A 22,132-nucleotide genomic window follows, 5' to 3' on the forward strand; every position below is an offset into this window, starting at 1 on the left:
ATTGAAAAAACGTTAACATTTTGATTACATGCATTGCCATTTTATAACGCACAGTCAGTTTGTTATTCATGGTAATTTCAAACAGTAATTTTGTTGATTAGATTCTGACAATTTAGTATTACCCAATTCCAAATTACATGTCAAATTTATGAGTCTACCTTAATAAAATTTAAGAGCGAAAGAAACCTTGTTTTTGACGTTCCTGAATGATATAAATCTTCGTAGCATTAAATTTCTTCATTTTTTTAATTAAAATAAAATTAAATCTTTTTTTAATAAAAAAAAGTGGTTATTGCTATAAATACAGAAGTGGATTAACTTCTCGGCCAAAGCTTTCTAACCGAAATCGTGCAGCAGTCGTTAGGGTTTTTAGTTTTCGCTACTGACTATAAATTGCGTCGGCGCCTCCCCGTCTGCTCTCGTGCGGCGATTGATAAACCCTAAGCCAATTTGGTGCGGTGAATAATCAGGATCAGTCGATCCTCGTCGAAGCTCCCTGCGGCTGCAACTTACTCGATCCAAATCTCGTCCCAGATCGAAGCGCCCCATGGCGTCCTCTGATAAGAAGACTCCCAAGCTCCCTGTTCCAGGACGCCGGAACATCCTCATCACCAGCGCTTTGCCCTACGTTAACAACGTTCCACACCTCGGCAACATCATCGGATGTAACCTGCTTCATATAATCTAACTTTCTTCGTTCTTATGGATTGAAGATAGAAAGTTGACTGCTTTTTTCCGTTCGATGAAGGCGTTTTGAGCGCGGATGTATTTGCCAGATATTGCCGTCTCAGGGGGTACAACACTATATATATGTGTGGAACAGATGAGTATGGGACGGCTACGGAGACGAAAGCTATGGAGGAGAAATGTTCTCCGAAGGAGATATGTGACAAGTGAGTTAAATGTGATGTATTTATTGACTTTGAGATTATGAAGTTAAGTTTTAGATCATTTTATCTTTTATATATGCTAATTTGCATTTGTGCGCGGGTCCTGCTCTGTTCCTGCTTTCCTCTTATAAAGTATTACCATTATAATGCCTTCTTTTTATTGGGTAATTTGGATTCTTAAATATCTGTTAGTTATAAGCAAAACAGTTGTCTAAATTCTAAAGACAACAGTAAGTGTCAGTTCAACTCCAGGATATTCTGATTTTGGATACACTGCACATGAGTTGATTTATGCAATCTCATAATAATTATGCCATGTGTGGAAAAAGAAAATTTCAAGCGAGAGCACTTGATAGATCATTATATGTTTCAGGATAGGTTATACTCGTGTAAAGATTTCTCCTTTGAAAAGTTAGGTGCGGCTGTGTGCACTGAACATTGCCACCACAAACTGACTGCAATTTGTTCATTATCATTTCAGGAAGAATCAATTGAAGCTAAATAATTATTAGATATGTCACATTTATTCATTTAAGAACTTATTTAACTGATAGGTTAAATTAAATAGCTTAGTAGTTCAAATGCTTGATAAATTAAAAGGTAAATGACTCTTGAAGCTTGACTTGTTTACAGATTTAATGTATCCAATTACTACTTGTGTTGAGACTGTATAGCATTACATTAAGCATCTGATTGGCTGATACACATATATGGTTAAATATATTTGCATAAATACCTATAACCTTAACATCTTGTTGGATTGTGTTCAAGTATTTCTTGTTCTTCATTTTGTGCCTGTCCATTGCTTCTTCCTGTAAATAAAATTCCATTGCCCACTACAAAGATTTTATCTTTGTTTTACAATGATAAGCAATGTGAATGAAAGAGGTTTAGTAGCTATGTCCTAAACTAGCACTTCCTGTCTTCTATTTTTTCTGCATTTTCTAGGTATCACGCAATTCATAGGGAAGTATACAAGTGGTTTGATATAAGCTTTGATGAGTTTGGACGTACATCCACTCCTCAGCAGACGGAAGTGTGCCAAGCAATTTTCCAGAAACTTATGGATAATAACTGGCTCTCAGAAAACATCATGCAACAGGTATGCTTATGAATTGCAATTAAAGTACTTGAATGGCAAGTTATTCCTTCATGTGGTTGTTTCTTTTTGTTTTTTTAAAAAAAAATACATCACATTTTGAGAGCACTGCACAGTTATATTGTGATACATGCCAACGCTTCTTGGCGGATCGTCTTGTTGAGGGTACATGCCCCACATTGAACTGCAACTATGAATCGGCACGAGGTGATCAATGTGAAAATTGTGGGAAACTATTGAATCCAACTGAACTGAGAGATCCAAAATGCAAGGTGATATCTTTTTCTATAATTCAATTTTAACTCTTGGTTTCATCAGATTCCTATCAATCATCCTATGGAATCTGAAATTTGTATTACTGCAAACCTGAATTTTAGTTATTGTCATATCAGACATGCCACAACACTCCTCATGTACGCGATACTAATCATTTGTTCCTGGAGTTACCCTTGCTTAGAGAAAAGTTGGAAGAATATATTAATGTTACATCAGTGGCTGGATCTTGGAGCCAAAATGCTATCCATACTACAAATGCATGGCTCAAAGAAGGTTTAAAACCGCGTTGCATTACAAGGGATCTTAAATGGGGAGTTCCTGTGCCACATGACAAGTACAAAGATAAGGTGAAGAAAGTACTTTCTTTTGGCAGGTTCTTGTTGTTATTAGAACTATGAATGTGTTGCATCTTCATAAACTCATCATCTAATTTATCTTATCTATTTGGGGATGGCTACTTGAATTTTATCCCTGCACTGAGCTCTATATATAAAATAAGGCTACATTCCTACATGAATCTTCATACACATGACTTAATTTTTATAGCGTCCACTATCATTGTGGGTGAACAATTTTACTCTTTATATTTCCACCAGATTTTCTTAGTTGAGTATTTTTGCTACATTTTCATGCAGGTGTTTTATGTGTGGTTTGATGCTCCAATTGGCTATATCTCTATAACTGCATGCTACACTCCAGAGTGGGAGAAATGGTGGAAGAATCCTGAAAATGTTGAGCTGTTTCAATTCATGGGAAAGGATAATGTGCCATTTCACACAGTAAGATAAATTCTCAGTGCTTTTAGTTAATGCAATAATTTTGGCAATCACTGTAATTTTTGTATTACATTTGCATATTCACATTTCCTGTGCCAGGTAACATATAACATGATTTGAACTATACTCCCAAGTATTTCTTGTGATTTAAAATAAATTTTTAGCTATTTAATTAGATGCAGAATTGGTTGGTTAAGAATAGGGATTTTTCCGTATTGATGACACGGAGCTCATTATCATTGGCTACTAGCTGAATGCCAATGGTTATCACAATTGTTTGGTATTTTTTTGCATTCAGTGAATATTGATGTTACATCAATATATGTTACTGACATTAGGTTAGATCGCTACATATCACATATGCCATGATGCATTTATTATAAAAATATTTAAAATTAATTATTCCATTATGGTATTATCTAAATACTTGTTGAGAAGAAATCCATAAAATTTAGTGTATTGCTATCACATAGCAGTTATTAAAAACAAAGATGCAACAAGAATCTATGTTGAATTTTTTTGCCGTCATAATAATGATCACACACTTAGTCATTGCCATTCAAATCCTTTGCACTTTATTTAAATTAAACAACTTTTAATGTCTTGCTAATTCACTCATAAGTGTTTTTGCAACCTTTATTTTAATATGGTGGTTTGGCTGGCACCCCATATATATTTGTATTAATTTGTTGGATCAATAATCCCAATTATTAAACTGAGATTGAATTGGAGGAATTGAACTGGATGTGAATGAACCTATTCTACGGTAAATCTCTTGCCCTCATGCAGGATGGCCAAGAAATTTGGCCCCAAGATATAATTTTCATATTCACTTTCTCACGTGCTAGATCATGGAGCAGGTGTTTTTTTTTTTTCAATTTCAAGCAACAAAGGAGAACAAATGAAAATTGACTGAACAAACTGTTTGATCGTTAGCTTTTCACAAGAAAATGGGACATTGTAAAATGCATATCCAAATAAGATTTGGATACACTCAATCACAATCCACAAGTTTAAGATCTAATATGGGAGTTGCAATTGGATCTAAAAAGAATATTTTTAAAAAATCTATAACAACCCCTCCTGTAATTTAAAAAATTAAGAATAATTAAAAATAAAACACACTGGTGCTGCTGCGGATGTGATGACGGCTGGAAGGATGCTGCATCGGAGGCAGAGAGGGAGGGAAGGTGGCAGGCACAGGGGACAAATGGTAGGGGAGAGAAGCATTACGAGGAGGCCACACCACCATCATCAATGATGGAGATGGCTAGCTACAAAAGAGACAGAGACTACATGCATTTTTTTGCATGTGGCTTTATTAATATACATATAATTCTATACAGTCCTATTATCTTTTATTATAATTTAACAATGTATACAAAAATTATTTTAGTTCAGTGATAGACATCCATAGGAATACCAAATGAATCCTATTATGTATATGATCTTAAGCATTTAAATGATTACAGTATTCATACCTTGAGACCATTATGTGATTAATTAATTTGTATCTTTAACATAATCTATTTATATCTTGGTTAGATAGACTCCACTCTTGCAGGGATAGCTCAGTACATGCCCCGGCAGATGGAAGTCATTATGCGGATTTAGTTGGTCTTTATTCTAATTCTATGTCTGGGTAAAGGAGATGTAATACCATATCACATCCCAAACATATCTGAAGCGAAAGTGCATGCATTAGGCCTTACCGAACTATTTGGGTGACTTTGATAGCATAATTCTCATAGTTGGCTTGGTTTATTGAGGTTAATGGTCAGAATGATGATGTCTTATATATATATATAGACACACACACACACCTGATTAATGTGTATTTGATGCCCATAAATAAAACATTGATTCCCTGGAAGTGCATGTCTTTTTCTCTTTTAACCTTCAAAAATGCCTTTTGAAATTATCAAATTCCTGTTGCATTTCAGGTGATGTTTCCTTCTACACTACTTGGAACTGGTGAAAGGTGGACCATGATGAAGACCATAAGTGTCACAGAGTATCTAAATTATGAAGCAGGTACTATTGCCCAGCCTTTTTAGTCATCATTTATTTAACTGAAGATATTTCTCATAATTGCCTTTGTTAAAATAAATGTTTCTGTATATTGTTATTTTGACTTGAATTCTTTGTGAGGACACTAGTTTGAGTTTCTCATTTAATTACACAGTTACAAGATGATTTGGCATCTTATAGAGTTTAGATATTTGTTAATCTGTTGTTCAATTTTATATTAACCGTCCGTGTGCCTGAGTTGTATACAACTACAAATAAAGCTCCACTGAGTAAGCTTCTTGTCATAACTGAAGCTCCACTTCATTAGAGTCGCAAACCATTCTTTTGCACATACCTGCATTTTGCACAAACCAATAAAAATACATTAATTTAACTATTAAATATAAATACTAAAATATTAAATCGTCTTTTTTATTTTAATGCAAACATAATAATTTTATATTTAAAATTTCTTTGAAATATTTAGTGTAGAAATCCTAGAAAGACCTACTTTTCAGAGAGAAAACTGAGTCAGTGCTCCTTTATTAAAAACTCTTTGTGAAGGCTCTATAAGAAAAATATTCCAGCATTACCCACATAAGTACGTTTGGGTAATTACATGGTTCATGTAGAATCAAGTTAGATAATAACATAACAAAAGGTTTAAAATCTCATGTGCTGGGAGTTTTGGTCTCCAACTAGAATTGTTGTATGGTGCTCAATTTTAAAAATGCTGATTAATTATTAAATAAAATTTTAACTTTTAGTATAGATTTTCTTTTAAGTTGAAATGTTTGTCTGTTGGTCATTTTTTGACTAGTAGGCAGTATACCTTTGTATGCATGCTTTGAGGAATTTAAGGGAGTCACCCATGTGAACCCCATTACCAATTGTCATATACCAACAATCATCCACGAGGAGAGAACATAATATATCCTCTTAGAGGGAATATGAGAGTCTTTTTAGTTGTAGGATTTGCTTGTTTGATACAAACCAAACCATACAACTTGACATGAATTCTTTGCTATCTAGATAATCAGCTTCCAACTAAACTAATTACTGTAACTGATTCCTGCACTTCAATTCTATACAAAACAACCAATAATATTTAAATAAATGCAACCTTGAAATAACTTACCTATCTGATTCTATCAGGCACAACTGAACTAAATCTGGGCGTTCCTTGTTCTTCACCATGATATGAAATTCTGACAGATATTTGACTTTTTGCATGTATCTTGTTGGTTGATATGCTCAAGAACTGTGAAGGTCTTAAATCCCTCTTTTGTTTTTCTTCCTTGTGGCAGGAAAATTTTCTAAAAGTAAGGGAATAGGAGTTTTTGGTAATGATGCAAAGGATACAAATATTCCAACTGAAGTGTGGAGATATTATTTGCTGACAAATAGACCTGAGGTGCTTTTTAACAAGTCTAATTTTTTCCAATCAACGTCAGTGAAAATTACATTTTGCTATAGTTCTGACTTCTTTCTGTGAATTAGGCTTCAGATACATTGTTCACATGGGCAGACTTGCAGTCTAAGCTGAATTCAGAGTTGCTGAATAACTTAGGCAATTTTGTTAATAGAGTTTTAAGTTTTATTGCCAAACCAGAAGGTTAGTCATTATGAATTTCTTTGAAATATTATACTTGCAGTCCCTTAATTTTTGCAATTAGTTTTGTTTTATCTGATCATGTTGTCTGAATTGGATACTTATGAATCTTCAATTTCCAAGTGGTAATTTGAAGTTAATATATTAGACTAAAGTGACAAGGTTTTGCTTATAATCTAAGATTTTCTCTTGTTGAATCTTGGATCCTGATATATAGGCAGTTGGCTAGTAGGCACAGCAAAATACATTAGAGTTTTTGTCCTAAAGAAGGCTTTTGCCCTTGAGCTTGGTTGACTACTGGTTTTTCTTTCTATAACCTGATATTAGGCTTTAAGAAATGTCAAAATCCACTCGAACAGTGAACAATTACAGTTCTCTAGTTGACATTAATCTAATGGAAAACAGTATGTTATATTTTTCTGGATCTTCCTATCTCCTGCCAAATTTCTTGTCAGGTAAAATCTTGATGTTATACTTATCCATTTTCTTATGTTCAATTTATATGTTTAAAATCATCCTAATTCATCTTTATGAGCATTTATGTGTCATGCAGCTATTCAACCAAAACACAGTGCTTCCCTTTTCATGCAAATATCTATCAAATTTGCTAATTGACTTTTCACACTATATATGATAGATGTCTTACTGTTTTCAATTATGAAAATCGCTATTTTCCTGTTGACAGTTCAGTAATATTACCTTGTCTGCATTGTTGGTCTAAACCTGAACTAATGAATTCAACTTTCTTGGTCCTTGTGCAGGAGCAGGATATGATTCAATCATTCCAGATGCTCCTCATGCTCAGTCACATCCACTAACGAAAGATTTAGGAGAAAAAGTTGGTAAATTGATTGAACAATATCTGGATGCAATGGAAAAGGTGATTGATTTTCAAGCTTGGTTTTCAATTGGATGCTGAAAGCATTTAAAGATAAACATCATTTACTCTAGTGCTGTTTGGGATAGTTTCGTTTGCATTTGCATTTAGAAAAAGCAGTTTAAGCCAAAGGCCACTAAAAATTGCATCTTTGTGGCGTCTTTCATAATTTCTCTGCAAAATATTTTTTTCACGATGTGCATTTCAGTACAATTTTTCATGTAATATATGATTATTATAATTAAACATTAAATTAAAATGCATGTAGCTGCGATTGTAAATTTCTTTAGAGTAAAATACTTGATCACATGATTAATAATTTTATTATTCATTTCTAAATTATTCCATTATTGATATTTATCATCAACTCAAAATTCAAATTCAATATATTATTTTCGGTTACGAGAAAATAATATTTTTTTGTTATAGAAATTGGATTCCTAATTTTATTGGCTGCAATTTATAATTTAGTTTTTTTGTCTTTAATTACCCATAATTAGTAATTGTTATTTTTATACTACTATTAAATACTTGTTATTTCCTTATGTATTATTATAAGCTTTTATATGTTGTACTAATTTTCATAATAATCTAGAAATTTCTTTAGGTAAATGGTTTTCTCAGCCAAACCATTTCACATTTTCTTACCCAAACCACTCCGCATGCTTGTGAAAAATAAGTCAGGCAAGATGGTGTATCAAGAAAAATGCACTTTGAACATGCACTTAGTAAATACCTTATCTTCATCACAAATTGCTGTGAGACCTAAAAGCACCTTGGAAATTTGCTCCCAAACTCAGCCTTGGTTTGTGCCTCATGTCAATGACTACTTTATTGATCTGTTCTATACAGGTTAAACTGAAACAAGGTCTGAAGATTGCTATGAGCATATCAAGTGAAGGAAATTTTTATTTACAAGTACGTCCCTTTGTTTTGATTTTCCTACAGATTATCCTTGCAAATTCTATTGATTCTTTCTTGACCGTTTATTATTATTTTTGTTATGTTAAACAGGAGAGCCAATTCTGGAGACTTTACAAGGAAGATCCCTCTTTGTGTGCCACTGTATTGAGGACCTCTGTGGGACTTGTTTATCTTCTTGCATGCCTGCTGGAACCATTCATGCCTTCCTTTTCTATCGAAGTAAATCGCCAAACACCCACCTATTCTTATCTTTCTACACGCAAGAACCTTTTGATTTTGGATTTTGTTTGGCTTATATCAACCAAATATGTGTTCTATGTTGGCATTAAATAGGTTCTAAGGCAGCTTAATTTATCACCAGAGCATAATCTCTCATTTTCTGATGAGAAAGGAGAAACTGAGAAGGCAAGCAGACCTTGGGAGTTCCTGCCATCTGGGCACCGTATTGGGAAACCTGAACCACTTTTCAAAGAACTGGTTTGTATTAATATGTGCATAGCTACTCTACTGTTTTTTGTGATGTTAAGTATACAAGTTACTGATTTGTTACCAACTGAGTTATTAACCTATGCTCACTCATGCAGAAAGATGAGGATGTGGAATCTCTGCGGGAGAAATTTGCTGGTAGTCAAGCTGAAAGACTTGTAAGAGCAGAAGCTGATGCAAATAAAGTTGCTGAGCAACTAAAAAACACAAAAATAACAGGTAGAGAAAATCTTTTATGAAATCACTTGTCTTTTTCCTAGTAACATAATTCTAATAATTATTTGCATTTTCAAAATAAATGACCATTGTTTAATGAGATTTAAATATTCGAGTACACTCTTTCTCTGCCTGATTCTATTTTGCAAGTGAGTTATGTTGATGTTTGAATGTGGATTTGGTAATACTTTTTTACTGATGAAACATACAACACGATCTGAACTAGTAAAGAAAAGCTGACGACTGTAGTCTGTAGGTAGCTGAAGCATGCTACTAGCGAAATAGAAACCACTGAAGTGCAATAATACTAGTTGTTCCTATAATGATTCTTTTTGAAATTCTCTTTGATTCTAGACATTATGATTAGGGTATTAATTGGTTAGGTTGTGTTCTGAAATAAATCTCTCGTAACTTTCCCTGATGTAATGTCAATCCCAACTCAAGTTTTGTTATCTTGGAGGAAAGAGATGAACACTAGATTTAGTGTTGTATTAATGTAAATGGTTTTCCAAGTTTTGAAGTATTAATAAAACTCGGCTTAATGAAGTTAAAGCTTATCCTAGAGCTCAATAAGTTTCTCATGTGACCTGCTGTAGGAAATTCTAAGAAACAACATAACAAGCCTTCTGGCAGTACAAAAACGAAGTCTGCTGAAACAGAAATTTCTGTCTCAAGACTTGACATACGTGTTGGCCTCATCAACAAAGTTCAGAAGCACCCAGATGCAGATTCACTCTATGTTGAAGAAATTGATGTCGGTGAAGAATCCCATCGAACAGTTGTTAGTGGCCTCGTGAAATATATTCCTCTGGAGGAAATGCAGGTTTATTTTGCTTCCCTTTTCAATTTTTCTTCCATTTGGATGTGAATTTCCCATGTTCTCTAAATCACTGGTGCAGAATCGGAAGGTTTGTGTCCTCTGTAACTTGAAGCCTGCAACCATGAGGGGCATTAAGTCACAAGCAATGGTCTTGGCTGCATCAAACGATGACCACACAAAGGTAAGTCGTTAACTCTGCCTCCATTCTTACAAGTCTTTGCTTTTACTAACCTGTTAGTTTTTTAGTATTATAATATTGGTTGGTTTACCTGGGAAATTATCAGCTTTACATGTGATCATTCATCAAGAACGACTAATGAATTCATTTTGTTTCCAGGTTGAGTTAGTTGATCCACCACCATCAGCCAAGGTTGGTGAACGAGTGACCTTTCTGGGATACTCAGGCGAACCGGACAGCGTCTTAAACGCCAAGAGCAAAGTTTGGGAGAAGCTGCAGGTTGATCTGCAGTCTAATTCAGAGCTGGTTGCCTGTTATAAGGATGTGCCTTTCACAACATCTGCTGGTGTTTGTAAAGTTTCGTCTATCACAAATGGAGCCATAAGGTAGACAATCTGCCTTTTTGTTATCATCTATTCTTATCAAAGATTCTGACTTTTCTATTGGCATTGCAACTAATTTATACATTACTTCCAATTTATGTACCTGTGGTTTGATAATATGAGTGTTTTTCAAGTAGTTTTTTTCTATTGTGTGTTTTTTCTGTATAGGTGTAGTGCAAATTTTAGTTGTATTTCATTTGCATTGAAAATGATTTGCAAGGCCAGTTGACTTTATGTGTAATGCATAAAGAAAGTAAACAGGTGCATAGAACCGTCGTCTTGATCTTGAGACATCTGAATTTGAAGATCAAATGACATCAAATCTAATCGTCATCAGGTATATGTGCCATCTCAATTCCCGTGATCGCCGCCGCATCCTTTTTCCCGGACAATTTCTTTATGTCCTTCAAAAATCAAAATGAACTTTTTTTCAAAATGCCCATTGGCATTTTCACAATATGCCTTTAGAGTTTATTTTTAATTCGCAAGATAACCTCTCATTTTTCCTGAACAATTCCTCCATGTCCTCCAAACTGAACTCTTTTTCAAAATGCTCATTAGAATTTTTCTGAACATGCCTTTTGAGTTTATTTTTTATTCACAAGGTAAGTTCTTTTAAATGAATTAAAAGTTTGATTTATTTATTTATTTTAAAAATTGAATTTTTATTTTGATTTATATTTTAAAATTCCTAATTTAATTAAATCATTTCGATTAATTCAATTGAAAAATAAATTAACCGATGTTTATTGCTTTGTTTTTTTTTTTGGAAAGGTCGGTTAGTTCAAAATTCTTTGATTTATTCTATTTTGATTAAATCGATTAGGTCGGTTTAATTTTAAACCCACTTGACAACAGTTTTTAAAAAAAAATGAATAGAAGCATAATTTTGCAAGCAAATATCTGGATAAAACTTTTAATTCACAACGAATTATTCTATTTTTTAAGGTCATTAACATATAGATTTTATTTTCTTTCCCTAAAATTATTTCTGTTTTCGATCCTCTTCTAATTATAGGCTTGTTGCCTTTTCCCCCTTAAATAACTAACTCATGTTGTATAGGTATGTTTTTGATATTTATATTTACCCTATCAACAAATCACATGTCCAAATTTTCAGAGGGTTATATGAAGAAATTGGTTCATACAAGAGTAGCGGTAAAATATTGACTCTAATTATAGTGATGTACTTGTATCATCAAATGACACATTCATTTTTGATAGTCTAATTCAATGAAAATCTATAGTGTCTCTTTGTAGTGTTCGACAAAAAGCTCGTGATGCCTTCTTAACTGGCTTTAAAATGTTTGTGCTCAATGCGGTTTCTCAACACAAGACTTTCTATTAGTTTTTTTTCCCCCTTAACTCCACAAGGTACATTAATTTTACAACTAGTTAAATTGTTAATGTTGGAGCATGTATTTATTACAACTAGAAGTGTGCTTTCCAAATTTCACATGATTTGTTACTTTTATTAGTTTCATAATTAGTAGGTTGTTACTTGCTTGAGTTGTACTTGGGTAGTGAATTTTTTTTTGAACTCTACCATTTGCCATTTAAGGAATGTTCCTAAAAATATATAACTGAACTAGTAGATCACCGAATCTATTGAAACTTCATTAAAATATACCACTAAGATATAAAAAATATAAAAAAAGGGGTGAAAAGTGCAACACCATTGCAGATTTAATTTATTTGATATAGTCATTTACCCTTACGGCCTTACGGGCTTTAAAGCCACGAAGATACTCATATTTTCCTTAGATGGATCTAGTTGGTTAGTACATGAGAGGTATTATCATAATTAGGTCTGGGGTTCGAATTTCGACAAAGTCGAGCTAAATACCTCCCTTATGTATTAGTCATTATTTCAAAAGTTAGTAGTCATTCGTGATTTATCTCCTCCGTATTGATCTTGGGACGGATTGACGGGAACGCTGAGAATGAACATATTCATCTTTTACGACAATAAATACAAAGGCGATGGACAAAAATCTTTCAAATCTGATAACAACATCGACTTGGTTGTGGGGTGAACTGCTTTTTGGTAGTCTTCGGTTCAATTGCATTGACCTGGTTGCAGGTGGAATCTCGGCGAACTACTTTTTGGTAGTTTTCAGTTCAATTGTAAGACGGTTGCATTCCCTGAGTATACATCTTCCATTTGCTGAACCAAGGACTCGGCGTGCCCCCTATATGATGCAAGCTTGACCGACACGACTAAAAAAATCTACAGACATGATGAGAGGGAGAAGAGGAGAATGCTGACCGAGGAACAAATTCGACGGATATTGAACAATCGGTTTAAAATTAAACTGACCAAATTTAACAAAATAATTTTTTTTTTAATTTACTAAATTTACCGAACTTTTCAAAAAAAAAAAACAAACTAAATGAGCTGACAAAACATTGATTAATTCAGTTTTTAATCGAATTAATCGGACTTTTCAAAAATAATACATTTCTATATGATTTTAAAACATCCTTTACAGTACGTAATTTGGTTGTGAGTTATCCTGAATAACTTTAGTTATTCATTTAAGATTATTAATGAAATATTATTTGATTTAGATAATTGACGATTTCTAAATATTGATTCATCAACAAAAGAAATATACAATCCTGAATCGAAAAAACTTTAGAAAAATAAGATTTTTCTCAATTCTGATATTAACAAAATTTTTTTACCAAAAATATCTTTTGATATTTATACTTTGGAAAAAAATATCTCTAAAATTTTTTATAATAAAAATTTTATTTTAAATTATAAAAACTAAATAAAAAATAAAAATATGTGATATTTTATTTAAAAAATAAAATTATATATAGATATATATATAGTTAAAAAACGTAAAGTCACGTAAAGTAAAAAAAACAACGGAAAAATTAAAAAAAAAACAAAACGTAAACAAAAAACGAAACGTAAAGTAAAAAAAAATAAAGTAAAAAAACGTCATGTAAAAAAACATAAAGTAAAAGAAAACTTAAAGTTCAAAACGAAAATAATAATAATAATTTGCATTGCTAGCTTTGTAATTAAAGATAATATAATAAAAATTTTAAATTAAGTTATATATTAAAATTTTAAAACAAATAAATTTTTATTAATTATATAGGTTAAACTAAATAATATTAGATTAAATTTTATCCTCTATAATTTTAGTTATAATTATACTTGATAATCACATAAACGGAGATTACACATGAGAATTTAAACTAAACACACCTTATTACTTTATTATTTTTAAATAATAATTTCAATATGTATCAATAGGTTATTGTCCCAGATTTTAGTTGTATTTCATTTGCATTGTAAATAATTTGAAAGCCAATGTAAAACATGAACAACTACCCCTTTGCATTTTTACCAACCTATCACTTCTAATCTCTTTGCTTACGAGCAACAATAAAAATTTATAGTAGTACTTTGTTGCCATCTCAATTCTTCTTTTCTCCTTAGGTTACGTTTGGTATACTGTAATCTATCTTGTAATATAATTGGAATCAAGGGCGTAGCCAGTACTGGGCTGCACTGGGCAGCCCAACAATTTTTAACACTCTAACTTCCTAATTCCTAATTTTTTTTTCACCGCCCATGAACATCGAGCCCAGTGGTAACCTAGTGATTTTTTCGCCGCCCTCCTCCTCTAGCACGCCATTGCACATCGAGGCAGTGATCGTCGCCACCTTCAGTCCTTCTTCAATCTTCAACAGTCAGCACATCATCTCCTTCTTCAGCCGTCGATTCTCCTCGCTCAGCCTCTTGCAAATCTTCAGCCGCCGATTCTCCTCGCTCAGTCTCTTCCTCTTGCAATACCTTTTCAAGCACTGCTAAGTGGTAATCTACTAATCTCCATCTACATCTTCTTCATCTTCTTCGTCAAAGACTCAAAATCCAACCTCTCCAGATCTCCAATGCTCTCCTGTTATAGAACAGCAATTTCTACTTTTTTTTTTTAATGATTTGTGAATTCTTTGGTTCCTTCGTCTTCCTTGCTAGTTGCTTCACCCTTATGGGAATTTCATGTCTCTTAGAATGTTTTGTGTGAGTTTAGTCTTGACGATATGGGGATCGCCGTATATGATAGATTTATCAGAATAATAGTAGAAATTATTCTTCATAGAATCATAGTCGCTTTAATTTGCCCTAATTTTTTTAGGAAAGTTTTTTCCAACCTAGGTTAAATTTCTGAAAATTTTAAACATTTTATCAATCTAAATATGATACTCATTATTATTTGTGATTGTTGTGGTTGAAAAAAAAGTAGAAGGTCCTAAGTTTACTTCTAAATTCCTACATTTGTTCCCTTTTTAAGTCCTTTATTTTTATTTTTGATTTCAGACATTTCAAGTTTTAGCATAGCACTGGATTTTACGGGTAGGCAGTGGACTTCTCTTTATCTTAAAGTGACAAATCACAGCCTCACAAGTAATTTTAGATTTGTAGTTGTGATTTTATTTGAAATTATTTAAAATTGTAAATTATCTGAAAATTATGATTCTAATACTAGGGAATGCTATGATATTATAAATTGATTTATTATTGTATTTGAGTTTATCATAAAATGAATAATATGATTGAGTTTGTTATAATTGATTGGTAGTTGTTTTTTGTTCTTAAGTTATAAATAATTAATTTGTAGTTATTTTTTTTCCTTAGGTTATAAATGGAACACCAATAACCTTCAAATAAAAAGTCAAAAACATTGCTGTCATTTTTTGGGAAAAACCTCTTAGACCAACAGTTGGATCCTCTACTTTCGATTTACAACCTCATTTTGTATCTAGGCCAATAGAACAAAGAGAAGAAGAATTTGATATTTCTTCTATTAAACGAGATCCAGGATTACGAAAATTGATTTGTGAATACTCTGTTAATGAGCGGGATGAGATTAGAAGAGCATATATCAAAGCAGGTCCTTATCAACCCAAACTTATTGAGTATCCAAGAACAAAAATTGGAAAGCAAAACCGTCGATTTCAATATGTTTAGTTCAAACAATTTCCTTAGCTAGAATATTCACCTTCAAAGGACAAAGCATATTGTTTTCCATGCTTTCTTTTTGAGAATACAAGTAATCCAATGGCTCGTTCTGCACTTGTTTCTGAAGGGTTTAACAGTTGGAAGAGAGTTAATGATGGAGAAAAATGTGCATTTCTTATTCATGTTGGTTCATTGTCTTCATCACATAATAGATGTACGAAATGTGTTCAAGATTTGATGAAACCAAAGCAAAATATTGACAAAGTGTTGAATGCTCAATCTACGGAAGAAATTATAAAGAATAGGTTGCGCCTAAAGGCAACAATTGAAGGTTTATTATGGCTTGCAACTCAAGGATGTTCTTTTAGAGGTCATGATGAATCAAAGAGTTCCTTAAATCGTGGAAATTTTATTGAATTGTTGAAATTTCAAGCACATTTAAATGATGAAATTGCAAAAGTTGTGTTACATAATGCCCCGCAAAATGCTAGATACACTTCTCCGCAAATTCAAAAGGAAATATTGCATATTCTTGCTAATAAAGTGAGAACAATGATTCGAGATAAATTGGGAGATGCCAAGTTTTGTATTCTTGTTGATGAAGCTCAAGATGAATCTAAAAAAGAGCAAATGTCCCTTATTTTCAGATTTGTTAATAATTCTGGATTTTTGGTTGAACGTTTCTTTGAGATTTTGAGTGTTGAGGACACAACATCAGCAAACCTTAAGAAATCAATTTCTGACATCTTTGTTCAACACAATATTCAAATCCACAACATGAGAGGACAAGGGGTATGATGGTGCAAGTAATATGTGTGGTGAATGGAATGAGCTTCAAACATTATTTCTTAGAGACTGTCCATATGCCTATTATGTACATTGTTTTGCTCATCATTTACAGTTAACATTGGTTGCAGCTGCTAAGGATGTGCCTTCTATTTGGCAATTCTTTTCTTATTTGACTTCCATTGTAAACTTCGTCATCTCGTCTCCTAAACATCTTAGTGATTTACAATCTGCTCAACAAGAAGAGATTGCATATATGTTGGCTATTGGTGAGTGTGAATCTGGTACAGGAGCTAATCAAATTGGTACATTGCATAGACCTGGTGCTACTCGTTGGAGCTCTCATTATGATTCTGTTAGGAACTTGATAGACATGTATGAAGCAACTTGTAAGATCCTTGGAAATCTCAGTGAAAATGGGTCAAATGGTACAATACGTGGGGAAGCTTGTGGTTTATGCAACATGATTATGAGTTTTGAATTTGTATTTGTGTTGTTTTTGATGGAAAAGATCTTAGAAACCACTGACATTCTTTGTCAAGCTCTACAAAATAAATCACAAGACATTGTGAATGCTTTAAAATTTGTCTCAACCACAAAAGTCATCCTTCTAAAATTTAGAGAAGATGGTTGGGATGAATTTTTTGTGAAAGTAAAGGTTTTTTGTGAACAATATAATATGAGATGCCTGATATGGGTTGTGGTTATAAAGTTAATCGTTATTGTCAACAACGGGTTCATGTTACAATTGAGCAACATTATCACTATGATATTTTTAATGTTGCAATAGATTTTCAAGTGATGGAACTAAATTGTAAATTCAGTGAGGCAACAATGGAACTTTTTGCTCTTTGTTCAGCTTTGGATCCTACTGATTCATTTAAAAAATTTAATATGGGCGATATTTGTAAGCTTGCATCAAAATTTTATCCGACTGATTTTACTCAACAAGAAATTCATGCTTTGAGAGTTAAATTGGAACACTATCAACTTGACATAGTTTATGATCATGAGTTTCAACAAATTTCTACTCTTTCTGCATTATATAGAGAAATGATTGTGACTAAAAAGGTTGAGAGTTATGTTATGATTCAGAGATTAATTCGACTTGTCTTGACTCTTCCTGTATCAACTGCAACTACAGAGAGAGCCTTTTCATCCATGAAATTTCTCAAAACGACACGTTGCAACAAGATGGGTGATGATTTACTTTCTGATTGCATGATTCTCTACATAGAACGACAATTATCTGAGAAAATAGACTTGGAATCAGTAATAGATGAGTTTTATACTCTAAAATCTCATCGAGCACACCTTAAGTAGATGAAGCATTTTGTATGAAATTTGAACTATGTAAAAGGATATTGGGATATAAATGTTATATGTTTGTTAAATATTTAGTATACATGTATGTTTTATTATGGTCGTAATTTAGCCCAGGGCATTTGAAGACTCTGGCTACGCCATTGATCGGGATTACATTACAAGGTTGATTAATTTGTTTGGTATAATTCTAACCTTGTAATGTAATATAATAAGGATTACAAAAGGTAATAACCTTTTGTAATCCAGATTACAAACTAAACAGCACGTAATCTGATTACATTATAATCCAAAATTTCTTAATACCAAATCTAGCCCTAATCTCATCTCATCGCACCAATTCCTCCCCAAAATCGCCGACACAACTCTCCCTCCTTAAAATTTTGTTTGGTTAATTTTTAATGCAAATTTGGTGGTTAATTTTGTTCGATTTATTAAAATTTAATTTGATTTAGTTTATTTTGATTTTGTTCCTGTGTTTAAATTTAGTTTGATTTAATTTGATAACATGCTCATCGGTAGTTATCACTCCCTACCTTATCAGACTTTGTCACATATCTGAAGTTTTGTTCCTGTCAGCTTCATTTAGATGACATGCTCTGTAATTATCCTAGTTTATCTGCCCTACCATCACTCCCCGCCTTCACCAAACTTTGTCACACATCTGAAGTTGTGTTTCTGTCATCTTTATTCTAGATGGCATGCTCTGTAATTATTATTATTTGATGTAGGTCAAGGATTTAGAGATTGAATTAGAAGCTACCGAGCATAAAGCTAAAGAAAACTTGCAGCAAGCTATCTTAATTGAAAGAGAAAGTCATCGAAATGCAATGGGATGTGGATGAACTACGGAGGAAGTATTCAGAGATGGAGACAGACAAGACTCTTGTTTGAGGAAGTCTGACCTTTGAATTTTTTTCATTGTCGTAATATTATATTCAATTGAGTTTCATGTTCCTGTTTTAGTTTTTTTTTTTATTATTTTATTTTTTCTTGCATAATGAAAGGAGTTATGCTGAATCAGAAAAGAAAATTGCTAAAGAAGAAAAAGATTGCTTAGCAGGAGTTAGATAACGCTCTTCCAAATCAGGTTAACACTAATATTCCAAGACCCAAATTAAATAACGCTTTTCATAAATTTGGCATTAGAATTGATTTTTTTTCATATTTGTAAACATATCTTAGCTAACCATTGAGAATTGGACCCAGAATGACACATTTGGAACTAGCATATGTACAAATAAAGGATACAAATTTTTATTCTGGTATCGCTCCTTTTTCCTATTGTTATTGTTGCCGTTTCAATTGGCGCTTCTCTTTTCTTCCTCTTTTTTTTATAGTGTTTCATCTCCTCTCTGTGACTAGCAAGCAAAACAAAAGGATGTACGATGGAAAGAAAATATTTTCATCTCAGTCAGCTCTAGATAGTACAAGCTGAGAGAGGGGTGTGTTTATGTTAGTATTGTTGAAATTATGTTAACACAAGTGACATTTTGATGTATCTATATGTTGGCACAATATTAGCATCATCTGACAACGAAAATGAATATTTTGGGCTATGTGATGATACCAATCGACGTTTGAACCATGCTCCAAGCCTCTCTTGTTGATTAATCATGCCTTTTCCATACAACTACAAAGTTAATATTGAAATTTTTTATGTTGATTTTTGTAGAATTTTTGAGTTGTTTATCTTATCAAGTGCATTTTATTTTATGTAAATGTGTCCTTTCCATGTAATTCTCTCTTGTAAATATATCTGTTTGATTTTATAGTTGAAGAAAAATTAATCAAATTGTATGATCTTACCTAATATATTTAATCAGGATACTAAAAATGTCTCCTAATATAGATCTATTATCTGATAAAGTTTTTAAAAAATTAGTGAAGATTCTAATTAAGGATTAGTCAGTAGCACGGATCCAAGATACTGTTAACTCGAAGTTCCAAAGAAATACATATGATACGGTGCGTGTTTTATGGGGTCGATAGGATGATGTGGTTATGAGTCAAGGCCGCAAGAGGGTCAGAAGTCAAGCTACCTGGAGGACAGGAAGGTCAAAAGTCAAGCCTCCGTGGCTGGTCAGTAGTCAAGCTGACGTGGAGGTCAGGAAGGTCAAAAGTCAAGCCTCCGTAGTCGGTCAGCAGTCAAGCAGACGTGGAGGTCAGGAGGGTCAAAAGTCAAGCCTCCGTGGCCGGTCAGCAGTCAGGCTGACATGGACAGCTGGGAGGTCAAAAGTCCAGCTTACATGGCCAAAGTCAAAGTCTCAGCGGATAGGGTGGTCAAAAGAGGGGATTATAAGACCAGCCCTGATAGTGAATAATAAATGGGCCCGCGGGCCAGGTATAGCTAAGGGCGGAGACTACAAACAAAGAGGTCTGGCACAAACCCAACGTACAGGTCGGAACATCCAAGCCAAGGATCAGAGGTCTGCTTACAGACCCAGCGTACAGGTCGAGACATCCAAGCCAAGGATCTCAGGTCTGCTTACAGACCCAGCGTGCAGGTCGGAACATCTAAGTCAAGGATCTTAAGTTTGCTTACAGACCTGACGTACAGGTCGGAACATCCAAGCCAAGGATCTCAGGTCTGCTTACAGACCTGACGTACAGGTCGGGACATCCAAACCAAGGATCAAAGGTCTGCTTATAGACCCAGCGTGCAGGTCGAGACATCCAAGCCAAGGATCTCAGGTCTGCTTACAGACCCAGCGCGCAGGTCGGAACATCCAAGTCAAGGATCAGAGGTCTGCTTACAGACCCAGCGTGCAGGTCGAGACATCCAAGCCAAGGATCTTAGGTCTGCTTACAGACCTGACGTACAGGTCGGGACATCCAAACCAAGAATCAGAAGTCTGCTTACAGACCCAGCGTGCAGGTCGGGACATCCAAGCCTAGGAGCAGAGGTCTGCTTACAGACCCAGCGTGCAGGTTGGTACATCCAAACCAAGAATCAGAAGTCTGCTTACAGACCCAGCGTGCAGGTCTGGACATCCAAGCCTAGGAGCAAAGGTCTACTTACAGACCCAGCGTGCAGGTCGGGATATCCAAGCCAAGGATCACAGATCTGCTTACAGACCCAGCGTACAGGTCGGAACATCCAAGCCAAGGATCATAGGTCTGGCACAGACCCAATGTGCAGGTCGGGACATCCAAGCCAAGGAGTAGAAGTATGGATACAGACTCAGGGTGCAGATCGAGATGTGCAGGCCAGAGATAACAGATGACAAAGGCTGATTTGGATACAAGCTTAACACAGATCGGGGCATACAAGTCAAGGGTAATAGTGTATAAAAGCAAGGCAAGCCCAGATCTCGGAACGCAGGCTCGTCGGTCAGACACTACAGGAAAAATCAACCAAAGAATCATAACTGCTTGTCAGAGAGAATAATCAAGGTATCAGGGAATATGCCAACAATCGGGGCTCAATACACCTTCGGTTTTGCCACCAGCCTATCAAGAAAAGCCACGTGTCACTCACCGCCAGACAAAGTCTGACAGCCGACATTCCCTGACATCCATCAGACCCAGAAACTTCCGTTGCAGTATAAAAAGGGATGTCTTGTCCCTTATGCAGGTACACTCACTCGTCATTTCTCACTAGTCTCCACTTTTCGTCCTTTCTCTGTATTTTTTGGGAAAAAAGTACCTAACTTGAGCGTCGGAGGGTCTGACCCGGGGACTTTTTCCCTGGTTTCTGGTCTCTAACGACTGGTGGATTCGTCTCAGTGTGCGCAAGGCGAAAGCGTCATCGTCCTGATCATCTCTAGCCATCAACCGCCCGTGTGAACCTTTCCAGGAGGAGGGGTACCAGGCAGATTCAACACTTCAACGACTCTCCGTCAACTTTCCGCACAACAAGACCCGTCTTCATCCGACTCAGCTTCCAGACGGGATCAACATACATGCACGATATAATTTTCTGAAGACTGCATATACTCAAAATAAACAATATTGTAGAAATTACTTGGTCGAGAATAAAATTTAATTTAATTTGATTTTATTTAATTTCGTCGGATTAAATTTGATTTAATTGAGAGGAATAATAAAATTATTTAAATTCTATTATAAGATTATTTTTGTCATTTTATAATAATATGAATTACATTCCTTATCAAAAATAATGTACACCAAACAAGAGAATATAATCATTCTTGTAATCAAAGATTACATATATAATAATTTCACCAAATATAGTAATTAATATAATCCTTATTACATTACATTATATTACAAATTTAATACATTAGGTTCTACCAAACTTAACCATAATAGATAGCAAATTTGATAATGTTAGACATTTAGGATGAGTTTTCATTTATATTTCTCAAGTGGCATGTAAAAAAACTTTCATAGGATCTAATAGTCACCTATATTCAATGTTACCTTGTTAATTTATTATTATTATTTTTCAATACCCTCCGTCCCCTTTATACCAAACAACTCCTCATGTCCTCCATGTTCTACCCCTCGTTTCCAGCAAAAAGTCACA

General features: G+C 34.1%; 2 protein-coding genes across 2 annotated transcripts; both read left to right on the forward strand.

Moving 5' to 3' along the window:
- Positions 1–329: 329 nt before the first annotated feature.
- On the forward strand, positions 330–10,692 carry LOC122028792 (probable methionine--tRNA ligase). Its single transcript, XM_042587688.1, has 17 exons — positions 330–665; positions 749–893; positions 1,839–1,992; positions 2,106–2,261; positions 2,382–2,612; positions 2,901–3,044; positions 4,985–5,075; positions 6,359–6,465; positions 6,552–6,666; positions 7,425–7,543; positions 8,393–8,458; positions 8,555–8,683; positions 8,798–8,941; positions 9,049–9,169; positions 9,763–9,989; positions 10,066–10,167; positions 10,324–10,692. The coding sequence occupies exons 1-17, from the start codon at positions 548–550 to the stop codon at positions 10,552–10,554; spliced, it is 2,400 nt and encodes a 799-aa protein (XP_042443622.1). The 5' UTR covers positions 330–547; the 3' UTR covers positions 10,555–10,692.
- Positions 10,693–15,630: 4,938 nt separating this feature from the next.
- Positions 15,631–17,640, forward strand: LOC122028932 (zinc finger MYM-type protein 1-like). The gene is made up of 3 exons (XM_042587904.1): positions 15,631–16,323; positions 16,433–16,769; positions 17,108–17,640. The coding sequence occupies exons 1-3, from the start codon at positions 15,631–15,633 to the stop codon at positions 17,638–17,640; spliced, it is 1,563 nt and encodes a 520-aa protein (XP_042443838.1).
- Positions 17,641–22,132: the final 4,492 nt, after the last annotated feature.

The sequence above is a fragment of the Zingiber officinale genome, chromosome 10B (genome assembly GCF_018446385.1).
Source record: "Zingiber officinale cultivar Zhangliang chromosome 10B, Zo_v1.1, whole genome shotgun sequence".
Taxonomy (NCBI): Eukaryota; Viridiplantae; Streptophyta; class Magnoliopsida; order Zingiberales; family Zingiberaceae; genus Zingiber; species Zingiber officinale.

Bases quoted from the DNA above. Each gene is read 5' to 3' on its own strand.
- LOC122028792 (XM_042587688.1), top strand. From the start codon at position 548: ATGGCGTCCTCTGATAAGAAGACTCCCAAGCTCCCTGTTCCAGGACGC. The intron at 8,942-9,048 runs GTTTGTATTAAT...TCACTCATGCAG, and splicing joins AACCACTTTTCAAAGAACTG to AAAGATGAGGATGTGGAATC. The intron at 10,168-10,323 runs GTAAGTCGTTAA...TTTTGTTTCCAG, and splicing joins CAAACGATGACCACACAAAG to GTTGAGTTAGTTGATCCACC.
- LOC122028932 (XM_042587904.1), top strand. From the start codon at position 15,631: ATGGCTCGTTCTGCACTTGTTTCTGAAGGGTTTAACAGTTGGAAGAGA. The intron at 16,324-16,432 runs GTATGATGGTGC...CATCATTTACAG, and splicing joins ACAACATGAGAGGACAAGGG to TTAACATTGGTTGCAGCTGC. The intron at 16,770-17,107 runs GTTTATGCAACA...ATGTTGCAATAG, and splicing joins AATACGTGGGGAAGCTTGTG to ATTTTCAAGTGATGGAACTA.